The sequence below is a fragment of the Hibiscus syriacus genome, unplaced genomic scaffold (assembly GCF_006381635.1).
Source record: "Hibiscus syriacus cultivar Baekdansim isolate YM2019G1 unplaced genomic scaffold, ASM638163v2 tig00111013_pilon, whole genome shotgun sequence".
Taxonomy (NCBI): Eukaryota; Viridiplantae; Streptophyta; class Magnoliopsida; order Malvales; family Malvaceae; genus Hibiscus; species Hibiscus syriacus.
Window position 1 is genome coordinate 69,425 of NW_024062953.1, and position 22,111 is coordinate 91,535.

Below are 22,111 nucleotides of genomic sequence, written 5' to 3' on the forward strand. Positions count from 1 at the left end.
GATTGGGTTCTTAGTAAAAATTAGGGTTGATGGTTAGCTCGAGTTGAGTCAATTTTTTTTTAGTTATTTGAGTTGACGGTTTTAATTTTGTTACTTAAATTTTATTTGATATTTTTTTGGGTAGTCTAGTTGTTGGAGTTTCTGATTAAAACTAATTATAAATATTTATAATATTATGGTATTACTTGATCCCAATTTAAACAATTTTCTATAACTATATATATATTCATATTTTTCCATATGTATTATATACAAAGTTGAGAGAATAGAATTTGAAAATCAATCCATCAACTATTATAAATTTTGAGTTATTTGAGTTGTTATTTCAGTTTTATTTTATAATTTGATTTGAATTTGAATTTTTTTAGTTAAGTCTGATTTATAAAATTATTATTCGAGTCAATTCAAATCGAGTAAAAAAAATCGATTTTTCGAGTCAGTCAAATTTTGATTACCCCTAAATAAAATCATAATTTATAATTTTGATACAAAGTAGTGTATGACATCCAACAAATATAATGTTGTGGTGGAGGTCCACAGTCAACTTGGTTATGTAATAGCCTACAACTACAGTGCTGAGTGCTGTTATTGGTCTGCTTCGTGAGATTGGTAATGTAGAGGATCAATCGGAGTGGTAACTGCACAACTTATGACTCATGTCATTGCTTATTTGGAGTGAATAAAATTTAAGAACAGAAAAGAGAGTTTAGAAAATCACATCTTAAGAGAAAATCTTTGCAAAAAAAAAAAAATTATTGCAAGAACCTGGTGTTCCAACAAGAAGGAAATGGTTGCCATTTATTGGCAAGCCTTGGGATACATGACAAACTATCACTAATGCTAACAAGACAAAATAAAGTATAACAAAAACAAACTAGAGGAATATTGTTTCTCCATTTTATATGAACATATATGTGTATTATATCCAAAGAGGACTAGTTAGTCTATATATATTTTCTAAGAATTTTTGCACGTACAATCTCCTTTAATGCAATTAAGAAGAAATTTTCCACCATTTACAGGAAACGTACCCATGAACACATGCATAAAAGCCATGCACTCTACGAGCTGAGCTAAAACGACTAACACTAAGAATATAGATTTGGCACATATTATAAATATTTTTTCTTATAAGTAATCTATAAACCACAGTTTACAATATAAACTAATATTTCTCAAACTAGCTTTAAATACAAGTGCTTTGTTGTTGATGTTTTCAAAAGAAACTTTTAGTACAAGTATTTTTGAGATTAAATGAAGTAAAGGAAAAGTTTGAAAAATAAATTTTAGAATAAAAGATACTTCTCAAATTTCAGAAATGTTAAAAGAATAGCTTTTATGTTTTATCCTCTTACTTTATGACATATTTTTTCAAAAAACAATTTAACTTTTTTTTTTCGAACATCAATTCTATATTCTTCATTTATTTTTCATAATATTTTGTAAACAATGTCAAATGATTTCAATAAACATACCATAATATTAAAAACATATTTATACGGCTCTTTCTGAAAACACTTCTTTTAAATGCACATATCAACAACACATTTAACTTGAAAAATAAAGAAGAAACAAACCTAAATAACCATAAAAAAAACCTTTTACCACTTAAGATAAGTTATGCTGTCCTCTTGTATTGGTAACATCAATAAAACAAAAAAAGAATTCTACATGTTAACATGCACTACACTTTCAAGCCTTTACTACCGCACTAAAGAAATATAAAAAATAAAAAACTTATCACCCGTTGCCCTTTCGACTACGTATATCTATGAGAACCAAATCTAAGAGCACAAGGTTAAAAAATCATGCACTCTACCAACTTGGTTAAGAAAACTAAAAATTTTACAAGTTTGCTATAGTGTAACAATTTTAACCTGTACACACATATTTTCTTTAACGAGGAATACACCTTCAACCTCCGTCGTATGTGAGAATTGAACCCATGACCACATGGTTAAAAGTCGTGCACTCTACCAGCTGAGCTAAGGCGGCTATAAATTAAGGAATAGATTGGGCACATACTATAATTATTTTTCCTTATAAGTACTCTATAAAGTATAATTTGGAATATGAGAAACAAGTGAACTAATATTTCTCAAACTAGCTTCAATTACAAATGCTTTGTTTTCTTAAAAGAAACCACTTTTGGGATTAAATGAAGTAAAGAAAAATGTTGAAATATAAATTTTCGAATAAAAGATATTTCTCAAATAATATCTCAGAAATGTTCAAAGAATAGTTTTTTTTTATGTTTTATCCTCTTACTTTATGACATATTTTTCTAAAAACCATTCATTTTTTTTATTTTTTACTTTTGAACAAAAATCTTATATTCCACATTTTATTCTTCATAATACTTTCTAAACAGTGTCAAACGGTTTCAATTAACATACCATAAGGTTTGAAAACATATTTTTACGACTCTTTCTATAAACACTTCTTTTAAATGCACATATCGACAACACTTTTAAATAAAAAAGAAAGAAGAAATAAACCTAAATAACCATTAAAAAAAATTGTACCACTTAACAGAAGTTATGCTTTCAACATGCAATAATAACAGTTATAAAATAAAAAAAGTATTTTACATTTTAATATGAGCTACACTTTCAACCTCTTACTATCGCACCAGAAAAATATAAAAAATAAACAACTTATCAATAGTTTTCCTTTCGACTAGGTATCTATGAGAACCAAATCTTAAAGCACAATATTAAAAGTCATGCATCCTACCAACTTGGTTAAGAAAATTAAAAAGATCACTATTGCAGTATAACCATTTTAACTTAAACAATAATACACATTCTTTTTTCTTGATGAAATAACGAGGGGAGCTAGCACTCAATGCTCTTCTGTCAAATTACAAGCACGTGAGTCCTGTTGTAACAAGCTAAGCACTTCCAATGGTGGAGAATAGAAAACCGTATGATCCGAGCCTCTTGCTATGGTTAAATTGGCTAGTTTATCGACCACCTTATTCGTATCCCGATTTATATGCCTCAAAGTAACCGTCCATTCCTGCTTTAATAACTCACTAACCCGGTCGAGCAAAGTAAAAATTGATCATTTATTAGCATTTCCTTTTAGCATCCGAATGACCTCCAAGTTGTCCGCTTCAACCATAATTTGTCTTTCGCCAAGATTCCACGCATGCGATAAACCTTCATGTATTCCCCATAACTCCGCTTCAACAATAGTGCATATACCTAGTACTTTAGAGAAACCAAGAATCCATCCACCGTTCGATGAACGAATAACACCCCCACATGTAGCAAATCCATTTCCTAATTTACTGGATCCATCAGTGTTTACCTTGCACCAATTAGTAGGAGGTGGAGTCCAATGATTAGGCACACTAATCCCTTGATACGAATGCGGACTCATTTGCAACTTTGTTTCAATTGCTCGCTTAACCTCAAGACAAATACGCCTACCTTGCACTAATACCGACTCTTGTTCGATGTAATCCGGATCGAAAACTCTCCTATTACGGTTCTTCCAAATCAACCAAAGTATCGAACTGAAAAGTAAATCCCATTCACAGTCATTCCGTGCATAGGTTCCCGGATTAGCAATATTAATATGCAATCAATCTCTTATATCACTGGACAAAAAATCATCTACTTTTTCAGCTTTAACTAGCATTATCCAAACAGCCAAGGCCACATGACATGTTCGAAATAAACGATCTATTGTTTCCCCTTGCTGCCCGCAAACTCCACAGCAGTTGGTTGATGTTAAATGTCGTCTGACTCGTTCCGTATTGGTTAATAAACGTTCATTAGATACTAACCACAAAAAGACTTTAATCCATTACAGCCCTCTATATTTCGAAATCACTTTCCAAACTTTATGTGGACTAGCATCCGGAGTTACCTGTCTCATGTCATACACTGACTTAACCGAAAAGTAGCGATCAGCTGTCCATTTCCAGCCTAACGCATTGCTCTTATTGCCTTGACGTGGTGGCATTGTTGCTGCAAGCCGCTGTTAAATACTGCTCGGTGCTAAGTTAGATATCAACTCTCATCGCCATTAGCCATCAGTATCAACCATAGAAGCCACCGTCCTCCTTGGCAGTGCGATTTTCTCAACTTGATTATCTACAAGCGTATTTAAAGGCCCCACATCACTAAGCCAATGATCCCCCCAAAAATCCACCCTACACCCGTTACCAATATTCCAAACCAAACTCTGTCGCACCTCACTCCATACGTGAGAGATTCCTTTCCAAACATGCGAGCTTCTCTTGTTGTCAATTGATTCGGGTAAATCATTCCTCCACCTATACTTGGATCGCAAAACTTTAATCCACAGTTGGTTGGAATTTGTTGCCAATTTAAATGCTAATTTCATAAGAAAAGAATTATTTTGATCGATTAGCTTCATCATGCCAAGACCACCATTGCTTATCGGTTTACAAACGTTCTCCCAATTAAAAAGAGATATGTTATTTCTAGCCTCAGTACGACCCCAGATAAAACCTCGGATTATTCATTCTATCTCATCGTAAATCCCTTTCGGAAGCTTCATAGATTGCATTGAATAGAAAGGGATAGTTGATATTACTGCTTTAGCCAAAGTAATCCTCCCGGCCAAAAATAAAGATTTCGCTTTCCATCATGTGAGTTTATCTCGGACTCTCAAAATTATGTGGCTAAACGAAGGTCTCGTAACCCAATAGTGAAGCAGAGGTATTCCGAGGTACTTTCCCAAGTTTTAAACTTCCTGGAATCCAAACAATGAGCTAATTGAATTCTTCAAACCCGAATCCACGTTCTTAGAGTAAAAAATAGTTGTTTTTTGCATGTTTATTTTCTGACCCGAGAACCTGCAGAAGAGATCTAGAATGCTCTTTATCACAGAACATTGCTCAATAGACGCCTCAGCAAACAATACCAAGTCATCCGCGAAAAATATATGGGAAAGGTCAGGACCACTGCGACACAGTCAGATAGGTTTCCACTGTCCATTCCTGACAGTTATATTGATTGCATGGGTCAACCTCTCCACGCACATACCGAACAAATAAGGCGATAAAGGATCAACCTGGCATAGCCCCCTAGTTGGCTTAAAGGATTCAGACATAGAACCATTCCAAAGTACCTGCTTCGAGACAAAAGATACACATCTCATGATAAGTCTCCTAAGATTCTCTAGAATATGCAACTCTCTTAGTGTGTCCTCAATGAATAACCACTCAATGCGGTCATAGGCTTTCTCAAGATCGATCTTAATAGCCATAAAGCTGACCTTACCTTTCTTCAATCGCATGGAGTGAATTACCTCTTGCGCTACAATAAAATTATCCATGATCGATCGTTCAGGAACAAAGCTTGTTTGGTTTTCTGATATCCAGTATTTCATCAAGGATTTCAGCATGTTCACAATTATCTTCGTAACAAGTTTGTATAACACAGAGCACAAACTAATAGGTCGATACTGACTGAAAGATTCGGGAACTTTAACTTTAGGAATTAGAACCAGGAGTGTTCGATTGATTTCCTTATCGAAAGCTTCGCCTGCAACAATACTTTAAATCAACTGACATACGCTGGTGCTCACCATATCCCAATTCCGCTGGAAGAAAATCGCATATAGTTCATCCACTCCCGGAGCTTTTAATGGACTCATACTAAATAAGACTTCGCAGATCTCTTCATTAAGTAGCGATCATATGAGTCCATTCAATTCAAAATTAGAAGGAACAGGAAAACATCCCTGAAACGGATACCCATTATCAACTTCATTATTAATAGAGAATAATTCCTTATAGAAATTCACTACCATCAAGCAAAGAGTGGCATGTTCCGACACCCAGTTACCATTCGTATCCTTAAGCGCCCCCACATGATTATACCTACGTATCATCATCGTACAAGCGTGGAAATATTTAGTGTTTTTGTAACCATGAGGAACCCATTGAGTTCTCGATTTTTGTAGCCAAAAAATTTCCTCTTGTTGAAGAACTTGTTCTAATTCATATTCAAGCACGTGTTGCAAATCCACCAAGCGTTGCGAATATCGAGTAATAAGCGCTCTATCTATACCCCGTAACCGGGCCAATAGTTCGCGCTTTGTCCTCCCTATGTGTCCAAACACATTCAAATTCCATTCATTATCTTTACTTTGGAAGGAATTGACATTAGTTAACGCTTCCAAATCATTCCTCCAAACTTCCGACAAAAAATCTTTGAATTGAGGGTGGTCCTACCATGCCACAATAAAGAGAAATGGCCTAGTCGACTGAAAACTCATGTTACTCTGAGGTTTTAGCACAAGAGGGCAATGGTTCGAACCCACTATATCAAGATGTAACACTTTCGTACCAAGAAAAACATTAGCCCAACAATTATTCATAAGGCAACGATCTAGACGTTTAAATAAATTACCTATTCTCCACGTAAATTGTGGCCCTTGATAATCCACCTCAAATAAACCCATCTCAAAAATAAAATCAGCAAACAATTGGCTAACTCTGAACCACGGCTTGAACCACCTTTCCTCTCGTCTGGCCGTAGAATGGAATTGAAGTAACCCCCAGCATCCACGCTTCATTTTCACCTGGAGTAAGTTCCGTGAGGTGCTTCCAAATATGTTTCCGCTTCTCTACTTGCGGGCTAGTGTAAATAACAGTAAAATACAACCATCTAACTTCATTATCCGACCAGCATCTACCATGAATAAATTGGTTTGAAATGGTTAAAATCTCCACGTCTAGCACGTCTTTCCAAAGAATCCAAATACCACCACTAAACCCATGTGCTTCAACTCTAAAAGAATTCTGAAATCCCAATCTCCGGATGACTTTATCAGCATTAATACCACTAATTTGAGTTTCCAACAACGTTACTAGTTCAGGTCGACTCTCCCGACAATGTTCTCGTAAATAACGTTTGAATTTAGGGCTTCCAGCGCACTGACAATTCCAAATAAGAAAATTAACCATAAAGATATCTAAGTGCGGAAGCCCCAATTATTGAGGGAAATTCGGATTGATATTCTCCCTCTCGAGAGAAATATCTTCTTCAGGTACTGTACCCAGAGACTCCATTGCATGCGAGAGTGTTTCCTCATGTTCGTTTTCAAGTTGAACTGACGAGCCCTCATCATGCAGTGTAACCTTGTCATGTTTCAAATTAACCTTAGCATTCTTCAGCCAATCCGTAAGCACTGCCGGGGAGAAGCTAAAATCTTTGTTCTTCCTCACTTTAAGTCCTTTATTACCTTCCCCCCACTTCTCTTCGACTAATCTTTCCACGGTTACTCCTCTTAATGATATTGTTCCTGTTATCATCCGAGATTGTAACCACTGAATGACTCCCACCAACTGTAACATGTCAACTTTGCGTAACCTGCGGAATCGCGCCTTCCTCCATTGCTATCACACTTATCTGTTTAAAAGCTCGACTATCCCCAACATCCTCTTTCCTGTTTGTATTTGTTCGCCTGCCAGAATTGGCCTCCAATGGTACATTATCCGTAACGGCTTTCCCTTTCGCCTGATGCTCCTTCCGAGAAGCGTAAACCTCACCATTTATAAAAATGTATTTAATTCTTATTTTAACTTTTAAGTAATGTTTTTAAAATATCTTAACTTAAAATATATTTTATTTCTAAGTTAAAATAAATTTTGAAGTTAAGATATTTTAAAAATGTATTTTAAAAGTTAAGATAATAATAGAATATATTTTTAAGTTATATTAAGAATAAAATATTTTTTAATTAAACATATATTTTTATATTAAAATAAAATTAAAATATATTTAATAAGTTAAGAATATATATATATATATATATAAAATTATTAATTTTAAGTAAAGTATTTACATACTAAAATATTAGATATATATTATTTATTGTCTAACTTATATCCAATGGTTGCCTTGGTTTATTAATTTGGTGCTTGCTTATCATCCCATAGGTTCTTGGTTTGAATCCCCCCCTTCTTATGTGTGGACTTATTTTCTTTCAAAAAGAGGACAACACATTCACTCTCAAATTGGAGAAAAATAAATTTGTTAAATTAAAATAAATATAATTTTCCAAACGAATAACACATGAAACCTCCTAATTTAATGATTAAATTTATTTTAATTTATTAATATTAGGATCGGATTGAATGAATATATAAGTAGCATAGACCAATTGTGTAATTATCAAATTGAAAAGTCGTTGGTCAAAAGGAAAATGAGCAATAATTTAACTATCACCCGTGCAGTTTGCCCTTTCGTTTCATACAACCCCCTGGCACCATAACTAAGTGCAACATTATCCTATACATAAATTACCATACTTGGCTTCAATTCTTTGACAGACTGCAGCAATGCTTTTAATTAAAATATACCAGAAGGGAATAAACTGAGAAAAAAAAGTTTGTTGAAGTTACTCCAACGCATAGAAATCATCTGGTTTGCTTACCGCCGCCAAAACGATGCAAGAATACAAGCAGGATGTAGTGCTCGAAGCATTAACTAACAAACAATGTGAAAGCTGAGAAATTGCAGATAATAATGAAGAATACCCACTGCTATAAAAGCATCCATCATTTTGGTTTCCTACAGTTACCAAATTTCGGTTATACGAAGGCTACTACGTGTGGTTCGTGAATATCATTGTGTTCCTAATTTCAGAGCAGCTTTGTGAACCATGGTTTCTTTGTGTATTTGGTGGCAGCTCTTCTCGACAAGATCGAGAAGTTTTTCCAAGTTCCCAGACCACGAGTTGAGAATTTCATTGCTATCTTTTGCTACCTGGAAGCACACTATTCCCATTGGTCGGTCAATCTTTGCCACCAATGCCTTGGATACAACCATTTCGGAAAGATACTTCTCAGCTTCCTGGATTGAAAAAATCACTAATTAGCATGGATATAACATTGTGGAATGTGGATCTTCTTTGTTTTATATTTTCAGTCTTAGGTACCTACCGACAAGATTTCCAGTGGGAAAAAAAAAAGAAGCAAACCTGGACAGTGAGACACAACAACTCTGCAAGTCTCTTCACTGTAATCCTTGAATAGTACTTTGAAACAACAAGGATATTCTGAAAAACATAGAATTGGTTTCCAGTGAGAAATGGATAAGTTAAAAGAGAGAAAAGAAATTTATGACAAGAGAGCGGCAAATTTACATGCTCAATAATTCTCATTCTCAAATCTTCTGCAGCTTTGTCACCCAAAGAGCCCCCAAGCATGTTCTTCTCATTCTCAAATTCATCCCTATATAAATTCCACAAGGATGTCCACTGGATAACCTCCATTGTAACCAACTGTTTCAACAGCAACCTGTAACAGAAGATGAAACAAAAACACTCATCAGTTATAAAATATTTAAAAACAACCCACCTAGAGCTTGAAACATTCATGAGTTCTAAACTCATCAAGGGCATACTTAAATTTTGGAATCTCAGAAAGATTCTTATCCTCCAATGTTAAATTAAGAAGGCTTGACTGCATTGGTTCATGTGGGGCAAGGATCAAGTACCAACAGATTTTTCTCAATACCTGCAAGTAAAACTATATACATGAGAACAGCTAAACGGAACTTGGAAAGGAGATATAGCAAGATGTGCTTTACCGGTATCCACTGAGATGGATCTTCCCTGATGGATGGGATATCGTATATTGCCTTATAGCAACGGCAAATTTCAAGGTAGTCATTGTTATGAAAATAATACCTACAGATAATAAAGAAATGTCATAAGATAAATCCACCCACATAGCAGCAAAGAAGATAATTCATGAAATTCAACTTTGTAGTTGGTTGGGTCTTTACAGTGATGTAAGAGAGAAAAGAAGCCAAATACCGTATCATCAGTTCATAGTAGATACGCTTCAACTCCAATAGTGAAGGTATATCAGCAGGAGGCTCTTCTACAACACTGTCACCTTCCTTGGGTTTCTTCTCCTTAGAGGTATCAACATCAAATACTCTAGGACTAATCTTCCTTGACAGAATTTGAGCACGAACATAATCTTGGCGATCTAAGCAAAGGCGAACCTGAAAAGTTTAATCATTGACAAATTGACACAATTAATATTGCAATCTTAGTATAAAAGAAGAAATAATATTAAAAACACTTGAGGGCCATGATCAAAATAAGATGCTCATACTTGTTCAAGAATGAAGGCAATTTTCTCAGTTTTTGCCATGGCACCAAAAGTTTCTACCTGCAGACCAAACCAATCAAAAATTAGAAAAGGGGGATAAATAGAAAAGAATCCATCATCTTATTACAAAGGAAACTTACTGCAACTTCCTGAATTAAATCTGCAGCTTCAGCAATAAGGCCCTGTTCCTCTTTAATCTTTGCAAGTCTCCTGATCAATCTTGCTCTCTCAATTTCAACAAAAATCTACAGAGGAAAGAAATTTATTTAGACAAAAAATGTTGAACATTAAACTAGTAACATCGGATAAAAAGAAAACTTAATGTCAGAGTCAGACGCATACCTTTCCAGCAGACACAGTGTTCAGGGTCTTGATAAGCTCTATACGAGTTTCAAGATCTGGTGTCTGATCAATGTATTGCATTGCTTGCTGAACCATTGCAGTCACTGCCTGCGGATCGCAGATAAATAAACAGTTCTTTTAAGTGATCATATCGGCTAATCATAACCTCCAGCAAAATGTTCTGATAATAGGTAGAAGATTTTAGCAAGGATATGAAAAATTTAAACCAAGTAGCTGTTGCCTTTCTCACAAAAGTAGTCTACAAATCTAAAAGGACTAAAAACTAAACCAAGGGGCTCGATAACGAGGATAAGATCAGAACGTCACTCAACAATTTGGTTCAGTTAAGCCTTTTCATCTATCATTAGATTTTACTCATGGTTCTAACTTCGAAAGGAACAAACATTAAAATATAAGCTCTAATTCTGATTAACATGAGTAGAATAGAATCATAAATTTAAACACAGGGCAAGAATGAACTTCAGCTAAATTTAACTACGAAATTCTAAACATTTTAATAAACCCACATCTGAAATAGCAATTATAACTACCATATACGTACAAGTCCCCTAAAAATACACAGAATAGATGCACGCCCACTTGCAAATAAGCGAATAATACTCAGCCCACAATGGTACATAAAGCCTAAATATCCGAACACAAAGGAGCAACACAATAATTGAATACAGTAAAAGGAAAACACTAAAAAAAACTTGTTACCTGCTTAAGCTGACCCCGTTTCTTAGACAAATTAATGATCTGTTCATTGAGAGATTTCCAATCCTTAGCTTCAAAGCAAAGCTGCAAAATCTCAGTGACGGCTTTCTTCGTAGCGGCCACATCGCCAGCCAATCGCATCTGCTTTTCAACATTAAGAAGCTGATCAATCGCTGCCTCCAGATTCACATTTTTACCCTCCTGCAAAATTCCCCTAAAAAAATCAGTGAGGATTAAAGAATCATAGGAAATGAATATTTCAGATCTGAAATGAGAAAAGGAAAACTATAATTAATTTTAAAAAAGATGAAGTTCTACCATAGCTTCAGCATTCAGATATCAAAACCTAGCAGAGCAAAGAAGAAAAGACAATCTGGTGAAAGAAGAAACAAATAAGCCGTGTTTAAACCGGTTTCTGGTTTTCAAATTCAACAAAAACCGGTTTGTAGAGTTCAACTTTTTGTTCCTTTCTTTTTGCACAAGAAAAGGAGTAAAACAAACCAGCTCGTTAACCTTTTTTTGGGCCGGCCCAAGTCGAGGTGCAGCCATTTTAAATTTTTCTCAATACCTGCAACCAACATGCAGGATGATTCCTTTTATTATATGTTCATTCATTTTATAGTTTACTAAATATATATATATTTGGTTTATTATTTAAATATATGATTATTTGTATTTTATTAAAAAAATTATAAAACCTTTTAAATATTATTTATGAAAAAATAATTATTTTAGGTCACATAAATATACCTTCCAAAAACGATTTTTACAAGGTATGTCTCCTCTTTATATAGCATAATTGGTCAACAAAAAGACGAAGCGAGAAATACATTCTACAAAAAATTTTCTTCTTAGATTTCTCTATTTTCAATTTAGGTAATCGATTTAGGATTTTAAGGTTTGATGATTTAGGTTTTTAAATGAATGATTTTATATGGTTGTTTAGGATTTTTGTTTATTGAATTTTAAGAAGGGAAGAATGAAAGGTAGATTTTTTTTTTACATAACTCAGATACTCAACAATAATTGATGAAGATGAAAAAGAAGAAGAATGACACGTAGACTCTTTTTACATAACTCAACACTCTGCAATAATTGTGAACTTAGACTTCGGTTAATAGGTTAACTATCGTGAATTAAAGGTTGAGGGACTAAAATCAAACAAACAGATAATGTAAGGATAAAAAAACACTTGTTTTTAAAATTAATAACCAAAATTAGACGGGCCGAAAATATAAGGGACTAAAAGTTCTAGTTGTTAAAAATGTTGAAGAGACCTGGTTAAACCCGTAATAAAGATACTGCAGAGTGATGATATCATTGTTGTTTTGGCATTACTTTTCTTTACAGTTCATATTATGTCATAAATGGTTATCACACAGTTGGAAAGAGAAACAGGGATTGAAGTTTATTGTTGCTTTTTGAAAGATAATTGAGTGTGTGGAGGGAGATCATGTGCTTACAGTATTCATCGGATAATTGAGTGCCTGGAAAGAAGAGGTGTGATACACAGCGATCACCCCACAGGCTCCTCTGCAAAAAATAGGCCTACTGAGTTGTGGTGTAGCTGCGGGTATTGCTTGAATGAAAGTACTGAAATATTCAGTTTACACGAGTTTCTTCAGCTATATACATTCAGAGGTATTCACAAGAATCAGCACCGCAGTTTACTAAACTTGACAGTCAAGGCAACGGTGTTAGGTCTTGGTGCAGCTTAGAATATTGCTGATATATCTAAAGGATCAACAGGCTAATAAGCGAATATCCGGAGGAGGGACGGATTACTCCTTCGAGTGCATCGGCGATACCGGAATGGTAACAACCGCACTACAGTCGTTCTGTGACGTAATTTCTCGACTTATGATTTGCTGATTCTTCACTTTCTTAAAGAAGATTATATTCATCAAAACTGAAACTCACTGGTTGTTTGACATCCATCCATAGGGGATGGGGTTTAACAGAGCCTGAAATAGTCAGCATTTCTTTCGGGTAAAACATTGAAAGGGTCCCAGTTTGGAGGATGGAAACCTAAATATGATCTTCCTTCATTAACGGAAAATTTCACCTTTTAAATGACAGAAAATTTTCGATTTCAGGTTCTTTTTTAATCCAAATCAGCTGACTAACCGACTTTTTTAACGGAATTGGTTATTTGGACTAAGACATAGCATTAATAACAGTAGGAAGACCAAATTACAATACAGAAACCATAATTTAACCCCTTTTTTTAAGGGAAAAAAAAGAATCTTGATAAGAAAAGACAAGAATTAGGTGCTTTACCATAAACTTTGAGTTTCCATGGTTGTGAATATGTAGAATATATATATATATTGAACAAGTGAATCTGTAGAATATTGAGCAAACTTAAATGTGTGCAATATTTCATTACTGTTTTTACAGGAAATCCAGATTGATGAGTTCATCATACACAATCAGTTATTTGAAGATCTTAGTTTTAAAAGATATAAGATGCACCAATACGTAAAGAATCCCTGAAACATAGGTGTAAGGCGCGGTACGAAAGCACATATCTTTCATAGGCGCAACGTACCATTTATGCTGAAAAAATTTATAAACTAATTTTAGAGTATATCCACATCCATTAATCTCCCTTCCACACTATGTTCTTTCACCATTGCTTGTTCCCTCCTTAATTAAGAGTTAAATTCATTTCTACCATTTACAAAAGTTTAGTTTCCAAAACACTTTAATACAGAGTTAGACTTACACTATGATCAGGAACGTAGTCAGCATTAAATATTAACAGGGACCATAATATTAGTGTAACATCCCAAAAATACGGGTTAGTGACTAAATTGTAAAACTTCAGAATTTGGTGGCTAAAACAGAATAATTGAATAATATTGTTATTGGTATAGGGTTAAATTGCAATGAAGAAGGAATGGAAGGATAAAATGGTCATTTACATGGGAAATAATTAAAGAATAGATATATATATTAGCTCCACGTGGAAGAGAAGAAGGAAAAACAAGGTTCCAGAGTTCTCTTCTTCTCTTCTTTTCTCTCAAACGTAAAGAGGTCAAGCAAAGGTGAGATTTTTCATAAGCTGATTGTTAGTTAAAATTTAAGTTAGGGTTTGATTATTAGAAGATAACTAAGCTTAAGGAAAGCTTAGATTATCTTAAAACCCAAAGATGAGGAGTACATGAAAGATTAAAGAAAGGAAGTAGAAAAGTGAAATCTTGGAATAGAGTTCATAATAAGAATTAGAAGTGGGATTTGACTTGTCATCAAGCTAATTAAGGAATAGGAAGTGTTAGAATTAAAATTAGAACATGTTGAAATTTGAGTGAAATTCTTAAATTCTATATGGAGAATTGGATTTCTAAGTTTTAGAGGTATGGAATGGATAATAATTAGTTTAAATAAGAGTATGTAAGTTAGGGATATAAAAGAGGTGAAATATAAAGTGTTGAGAAGATTATAAAGAGATTTTCGTGCTTAAGATGACATTTCTGGGATTTGTGCATCGATGCACATTCAATGTGCACCGATGCATCAAGGATAAATCCCAGAAATTTGTTCAAGGTGTATCGATGCACATGAAGTGCATCGATGCACTCTTTTAAAATACAAACATCGAATGCAATTAGTGCATCGATGCACCTGCCTAAAATACAAACACCGAATAGGATTTATGCACAGATGCATAGATAGTGCATCGATGCACCCTTCAAGGGATGCATCGATGCATACCTTCATTAAAAGATAAAAATAACTTTCTTTTTAGCCTAAGGAGTGATAGTTTAGAATATATCAATTAGTATATTGATATGTATTAATGTATTACTATGTAGATTTAGAACGTAATATCGTTTCGGAACAATCGAAGGATTAGAATAGAGTCAAAGCAAGGCTAAGGTGAGTACATATTATAAATATGGTACAATGGAATAAGACTTGTGATAAGTCTAATTCATATGTTGATTTTCATAGCACCATAGTTATGAGTATACATACATGATAATTATTATGATGCATGCATAAAGTATATATGTTCATATGATTTGATACATGATATATGTGAATTGATTCAAATGCACATGTGACATAGTAAGTGAGATGAGTTATGTGATCACAAGAGACATGACATGGATACATGAACATATGAAACATAAGAATAATGCCCATGGTATACGATATGAGAGCTATAGGTATAGTTGGCATGCCAAGAGTCGAGGGTTCTACGTGGTTCTTCGGGACATATATGTATCATTTGGAACATTTACAGGGTCTTTTGAGACAGATTTGATCCACTGGAATATATATATGGTTCTTAAGGAGTGGTCCTTCGGGACAAATACAGTACATAGGTCCTTCGGGACAAATACAATACATAGGTCATTCGGGACAAACTTTCATAGCCCATAGTGGGACCTCATACGAACTGTGGTGACAGCAATAGTGCACAACCTCAATGTACTCGAATACTTTGAGTTCTCAAAAAGATACATGGGCTTATAAAGGTTATCAAAAGTAATTGCATTGTTATAGTTATATGTTACCATATTATTATTGCTTGCATTGAATTGCATATGACATGATGGAATGAATAGATTGCATGTTAATATTCATATGGAACGCATTTTTATTATATTTATATGTCTCAATAAGTCTATGAATTAGCGTGTAAGCGATTTACATGTAGGTACCAAGAATCAGGAAGAGCAGAAATAGGGTGGGAAGAACAACAGCACTGTTAGAAGATCGGATCAGAAGTAACTGATAAAGTATGTATTTTGTCGTGTATAGTATGTTGGCATGTAAATAAAGTGTTAGTTATGAATGCTCTGATCGATTTTGGTTGTTTTGGTCATTTTATGTAAATAAATTGCTTTGTGTTAATGAAAGTTTTAAATGTTTCGTGAATTTTGTCGGGAGTCAAAGTTTGAAAAGTCAATGTGACACCTCAGACTCGTATTCGGGTCGGATACGGGTTGGGGTGTTACAATTAGACTATTTAAGAAAAATAAAATAACTTATTAGGTATTCATACTCAAAATTCAGCACAAACAAAGTGACTTTAGTGATTAAGGGATTGTTGCTATCTTTGAGGTCCCGAGTTTGAGCATTGCGTATGTAAAGGTATGAGCTTTCATTGTCAAATAGTTGAGAATCTTTATACAGATAGTATATTATATTCACCCCAGATTTTTATATTAAAAAAACTTAAAATTCACAAGACAACACCTAATTTGTATAATATTTAAACTTACAATAACTTAAATTGTTACTAAACCAAAAAATTAAGAATATGAGGTTATCATTCTTTAGTTCAGCCCCTACTCGATTAAATATTTAATAAATTATTATATTTTTTAATTTTAATATTTATTTTTAAATGAACTAAAATACTATTTGACCAAAATTATATCAAATATACTAAATTTTTAACAGAGACCGGGACCTCTTTGGACCACAACAGAGCTTCGCCCCTGACTATGATAAACTAATAATTCTATGTTTAAGTTGAAAGAACTTCATGTATAAATTAATATTAGTAATGTATTTTGATTTCCAAATTAAGTTAATTATTTTATAATATGAAAAAATAATAATTAATTTTAATTTTAAAGTAAATATTGAAATTTCTTATTATTTTATTTAAAAATATATACAAGTTTTGATTTAATTAATATTTTATATCAAATTATCTCCTTATAAGTAATGAATTAAAATGATTTGTTTTTAAAGTTGATATAAGTATATGACTATATTAATAAAAAATTAAATAAAAAATCAATTGTGTAAATAAATTTTTTAATGAAAAAATACGGTTGGGAAGAATATTTTTTTTGGATAAATTTTTTTATTACCCATAAAAGCAGAGTCTGCTACAAATCAAATAAGTGTGATCAGATTCAATTCGATACAAACAAAAAAAAAACCGAAAACTAATAAAAAACCCGATAACCAGAAAAAAAACGAAACCGATAAGATGCATAAACCGAAACAGAGCAAGCAAAAGAACAAAACAGGATGAACAAAAGAACAAGACAAAAAAGGTCAGATGCATAAAGCGACAGAAACGGGGACGCTTGACGCCTAACCAAAATAATATATATATATATATATACACACACTTAATTTTAAAGAATTTAAGATTTTAAAAAATATATATCATAATATTTTTCATTTTTTTTAAAAAATTAAATTTTTATAAACACGACACATATCATATAAAAAAATTAACATTTGTTACAACTGATACATTAAAAATGATAACATTAGAAACCTACAGTGATAAAACAATTAAACACCTAAATGAGAAAAGTGGTATAAATTGAACATTTTTTTATAGTAAGCCTAATATCTAACCAACTCCAGCTTGCTACAATAACAAGCAAAAGTGACAAATAGGAGCAATAATGGTTTGGTTTTAGAGGGAAAATATGATGAATTTGCAGAATTATGATTTTTAAAAAAGAAAACCAAACGGAATTCCGTTTATAACTGAACCAAACAATGCAATTCAATATTTTTTTCTCAGCCCTATTGACAAGCACATCTCATAAAGGTTGTGTTAATGGGCAACCTTCTTCCTGAATAGGGTCAGTACATTATTAGTGCAATTCAAAGCTTCTCAGGTTAACCAAAATATGATATAGGCATGGTAATAACAATTAAAGGCTAAGGTCTCAGAAGTCTCCTAACTTAATTAATTTAAATGTCTCTTTCTGATAAAAACAGTTGACTGTTAGTGAAAATGCAAGTTTGGTCAAACCATATAGGAGATACAGGTGACAACCATAAACATAGCCCTAGAGTGCTTTAACCGAAAAATGGGTTTCCTCTTACCAGCATGCCCGACCGGTTAGTACAACTAGTCACCGGTTAAAGCACGTGGTTTATGCTCAATGGTAAACAAAGACATCCCTGTTTGAGCTACTGCTCTCACAAATGCCATATTTGCAGTCAAAGTTGGAGCACGCCAGTAATCACCAGTTCCAAACACAATCTTGTTTTTCAGTGCCAACTTTCTTGTAGTTGGTAGGCCTATCAATCGTTCAGAAGGTCTGTCTCGCACGACCCTGTTACAATTCACATAGAAAGAACGTCAAGATAAGTCATATTCTACATCCAAGAGAACATAGAATTGGGACTTAGCTACATCTAGTACCTAAATTTACCTACAATTGAAATTATTGTCACATTTTATGTTTCTCAGAAGATATAAGTTTGTTTTGTTTTCCTTATTTTTAAGCATCAGGAATTCCAGTAATTATATATTTCTGGAACTCACAAATTGAGTCCAAGAACACTTTTTAGTTATGCGTATAGGCTTTAATTATGGTTTTGGAATTTTTTTAAGTCAAATTTGGTGGCTATATAACAGGTTCTAAGAATAAGATTCCTGTGATTTATGTTTTGAAATAGGTCATATTGACTCCAAGGGAAACTTAGGACCTAAGATACAAGCTAGCAATTTATTCCATCAAAAGAGCACTATTTCCTGTGGTTTTCCAGCACTATTGCACTTCAGACTCTAAATCAATAAACCTTGGAAATGAATTACGACTCCAATGAGAAGCTAGAAGTTCTGCAGCTTTAATTGAGATTTCAGATTTGAAACCAGATATTGTGCGGGTTTGATTCACTACCACAGACTAAATGCCCCATCATTAAATCCTTATACTCGTGTCAATTCGCCATCAAATTAGCAAGAGTTGTTAGAGAAACTCACAGGAGGCATTTCAGTAGCTGATCAGCTCTGCATTTCTCATTAGCTCCTCCACACATTGATACTAGCTCCTTGAACTCTGAAAGAACACACTCACATATCATGCCTCTCTTTCCAGATATAGCAGCACTGAATTCCGCATGTATTGGGTTCTCAAGTTCAGACATTGCCTGCAAGAGGTACACACCTTACTACAACAAAGATCCATGTATAATTTAGGCTAAAACAAGGTACAAATCAAAACAATGATAATGATAACAATAGAAAAAGTAAAAAGTCAGCATCATAAAGTGATGCAGCATACAAATTAGAACCAACCCACATGGCTTTGTACTAATCGTGGATATAATTTAAGGAACCAGGTTACCAGGTCCATAATTTTAGTAGGAAAGGCAATAAATAAGGATTTGCAAATTCATTGGGGCAGACAATGGTTATGATTTAATGACTGAAATTGATAGTTCTTCACTGCTGGTAGCTTAAAAATCCACATGGCAGCACAAATAATCTCATGGATATCTTGAATACTTAATTTGCAGGACTCAACATGAAAATACGTAGGCCTAATAAAATGCAAAGGGTATAACATTTGGTGATGCAAAGGAGATGAACATACAAAATAAAATCAACTGTTACATGATTGCAGTATTGGCATTACATTGGGAAAGAATGCCAAACCTATGACTTCCATGGATACTTTCAAATTTCAATTAGAACAAAAATATTTCCTTCAATCTTTAGAGAAATAAGGCTCGTAGATGTAGCTAAGATTTTAGAAGAAAAGTATCCTCTATAACCAGAGCAAGTATGAGTAATCAGTCTGCCTTCAGTAGCTTCACTAGTGAATGTTGTGTGAAAAAGAACAGAAGAAGTTTTAGAAAGCTCTCTTTTCTCAAATTGCAGAAAGAAAATAAATAACTGCATAGATTAGTACAAATGCTATGACCATACTGCCATGACCATTTGCTAAACATGATGAGCCAAGAAGCTAGAAGTCAACAAGAAAACAGCATATTTTCTATAATCATTTCATTTCTTCTAGGGCGGTAGACTGGGGGAAAGAGATATAATTAGACATCTGACTGTCATTTCATTGTAATTAATTTCACAAGAAATATTCCTGTCATTACTCATCTTAAATAAGAGATCAATGAACTGTGCTATAGAAAGTTTTTATGTTCCTAAACAACATAAATCATCAAAAGTTTTATATGCATATTGAACCTTCAAGAAACATAACTTTCAGTTTAAATATCCATGCCTAGAACCTATTTTACACTACCTACCTTAATATTATGTCCCATGAAGCAGTATCAATAACATAGCTTTAGTGAAAATTTTACCTGGGCAATCACAAAGTCATAATTTCCCTTGAACCGATGCCGCAATTCAACTTCTGGTTTATTCAAAAGTTCCTCTGCACAACCATTGCTAATTCCTGATACAAGAGCTATCAAAGCCGTTGTATCAAAGTTGATAAAATCATCCTCATGGGTAAAATTCTCCATCTTAGCAGATTCAACCTTTTTCATTTGTGAAAGAAGAGCAGAAAAAGAATCACCAGAGCCTAAGTTTGGATCCACATTTTCTCCTTGATGCTCAGGAGAAAAAACATTCACAAACGAATCTTTAATTCCACGCTCAGAAGTTATGCTCACATCACGATCAACCTTAATTTCAAGTACACATGCCTCCTTATACAACCCCGAAATTACATGAACCCATTCACCTTCAATTTCCTCAGCAAAATCAAAATCAGAATTCGAGAACTCCCATGCTGGCTTGAAGGCCCCAAATTCATCCTTAAGCTTCTGTTGGTTAAAAGTGGTAAGTCCATTTGAAAAGAAAAGGATAATAGAGTAAGGTCTTAAGGTATTGGTTGACTTTGTTGCATCAAGGACTTGCTGAATTCTTGACTTCAAACCCTTGGTTTTGTTACATGAATGCCAAGTAATGTAATTTGGGTTTCTATCAGAAACAATAACCCAAACTGGGTTTTTGTTGAGATTACATACAATATGGACATGGATGGAATTTGAAGGGGAAGATGAAGCATGAAAGGTTTTATTAAGTTTATTTGAAAATGGAAGGGGAAGTGGCTTGCAAACACGGGAAACTGCAGTTATAAAAGGCTGTCGAAGAATGTAGACAATGGCTTCTAGGTGCCCAAGGTTGACGCTGTTCATTGCAAACAAAATAACAAAATATTTTCGTCAATTGTAAGATTATTATTATGGCTCCGTTCCTCATGCATATGCAACAATATATGCTACTTTTTAACCAGTTTTGTTAAGGCGAGCGCCTAGACATTGCACCTTAATGATAGACAAAAAAAGAACCTCAAATCCTCCTAGGCAAATCACATTTTATCAGGCACAGGCCTGGTGTTCCTAGGCAAATTCTTTTATTTTATTTTTTTCCCATTAACCGTACCTTCACTAGTAAGAAGGATAAAACTCTATAATACTCAAATTTTGAGTATTCAACAGCAAAGAAGGCAGCATAAAGAAACCATGCATATCGTCCAGCAAAAAATATTTACATGTTTTGTAAGATAAATTGCATCATTCTTTAAATTTTAAGCTTATTTCATAAATACAGAAAATCACGCATATATAAATATAATGCCTTCATTAGGGAGTGATATTTTTGCATCTTATGCCTCATGCAATATGTGCTTTGCACCCCTAACAACACTGATTTTATTTACTTACTCATTTTAATAATAATAATAATAAATAATAATAATAATAATAATAATAATAATAATAATAATAATAATAAACTTATGCAGTTACTAGAGGAAGATGACATAATTAAAATGGTTTTTTTAATAATCAAATACATATACAGAGAGCTAAAATATAAAGGAGCGATGGTGAATAAAAGCGAAAGAAGAACCTGAGAGGTTGAGAAGGGGTTGGGTTAATGGGGAAACGAGAGAGAAAAGAGAGCTCGGAATGGGCCAACTTGAGGAGTGTGTGCTTGCAATTTGAATTGATGGTGGCGACACCCAAACAATCTATTTTCTCTATCAGCACGCAGCATCTCTTTTTGGCTGCTTCCACCTCCGCCTCCATGCTCCTCCGTTCCCGATTACCTTGGTTTCTCAAGATTGTCAACTTCCCCCAAAATTTATTTCTGGGATAAGAAATGTTAATTTAATCTGATAAATCGATTTGTAATCAACAAAATTAAAGAAAGATACTATTTAGATTTGAATTTTTGTTTCGGTA

At 33.7% G+C, this 22,111-nt stretch overlaps 2 protein-coding genes across 3 annotated transcripts; both read right to left on the reverse strand.

The window, feature by feature from the left end:
* Positions 1 to 8,365: 8,365 nt before the first annotated feature.
* On the reverse strand, positions 8,366 to 11,599 carry LOC120150082 (26S proteasome non-ATPase regulatory subunit 12 homolog A-like). 2 transcript variants are annotated; one of them, XM_039162793.1, is made up of 11 exons: positions 11,492 to 11,599; positions 11,177 to 11,374; positions 10,457 to 10,564; positions 10,255 to 10,359; positions 10,118 to 10,174; positions 9,811 to 10,004; positions 9,582 to 9,681; positions 9,396 to 9,508; positions 9,136 to 9,289; positions 8,971 to 9,048; positions 8,366 to 8,843 (listed from the first exon to the last, which is right to left on the reverse strand). In XM_039162793.1, the coding sequence occupies exons 1-11, from the start codon at positions 11,492 to 11,494 to the stop codon at positions 8,616 to 8,618; spliced, it is 1,338 nt and encodes a 445-aa protein (XP_039018724.1). In that variant the 5' UTR covers positions 11,495 to 11,599; the 3' UTR covers positions 8,366 to 8,615. The 2 variants fall into 2 exon arrangements, with proteins under 2 accessions (XP_039018724.1, XP_039018722.1); XM_039162791.1 differs by having other exon boundaries at positions 11,486 to 11,543.
* A 6,258-nt stretch (positions 11,600 to 17,857) lies between these two features.
* Positions 17,858 to 22,111, reverse strand: LOC120149884. The gene is made up of 4 exons (XM_039162586.1): positions 21,777 to 22,111; positions 20,219 to 21,053; positions 18,879 to 19,045; positions 17,858 to 18,225 (listed from the first exon to the last, which is right to left on the reverse strand). The coding sequence occupies exons 1-4, from the start codon at positions 21,953 to 21,955 to the stop codon at positions 18,018 to 18,020; spliced, it is 1,389 nt and encodes a 462-aa protein (XP_039018517.1). The 5' UTR covers positions 21,956 to 22,111; the 3' UTR covers positions 17,858 to 18,017.

Coding starts and splice junctions, on each gene's coding strand:
- LOC120150082 (XM_039162791.1), bottom strand. Junction 10,005..10,117: donor TTGCCTTCATTCTTGAACAA/GTATGAGCATCT, acceptor TAAACTTTTCAG/GTTCGCCTTTGCTTAGATCG. Junction 9,682..9,810: donor TACTATGAACTGATGATACG/GTATTTGGCTTC, acceptor TATTATCTGTAG/GTATTATTTTCATAACAATG.
- LOC120149884 (XM_039162586.1), bottom strand. CDS start 21,955: ATGGAGGCGGAGGTGGAAGCAGCCAAAAAGAGATGCTGCGTGCTGATA. Junction 21,054..21,776: donor ACCCCTTCTCAACCTCTCAG/GTTCTTCTTTCG, acceptor TGCAATGAACAG/CGTCAACCTTGGGCACCTAG. Junction 18,226..18,878: donor CAGCTACTGAAATGCCTCCT/GTGAGTTTCTCT, acceptor GAATTGTAACAG/GGTCGTGCGAGACAGACCTT.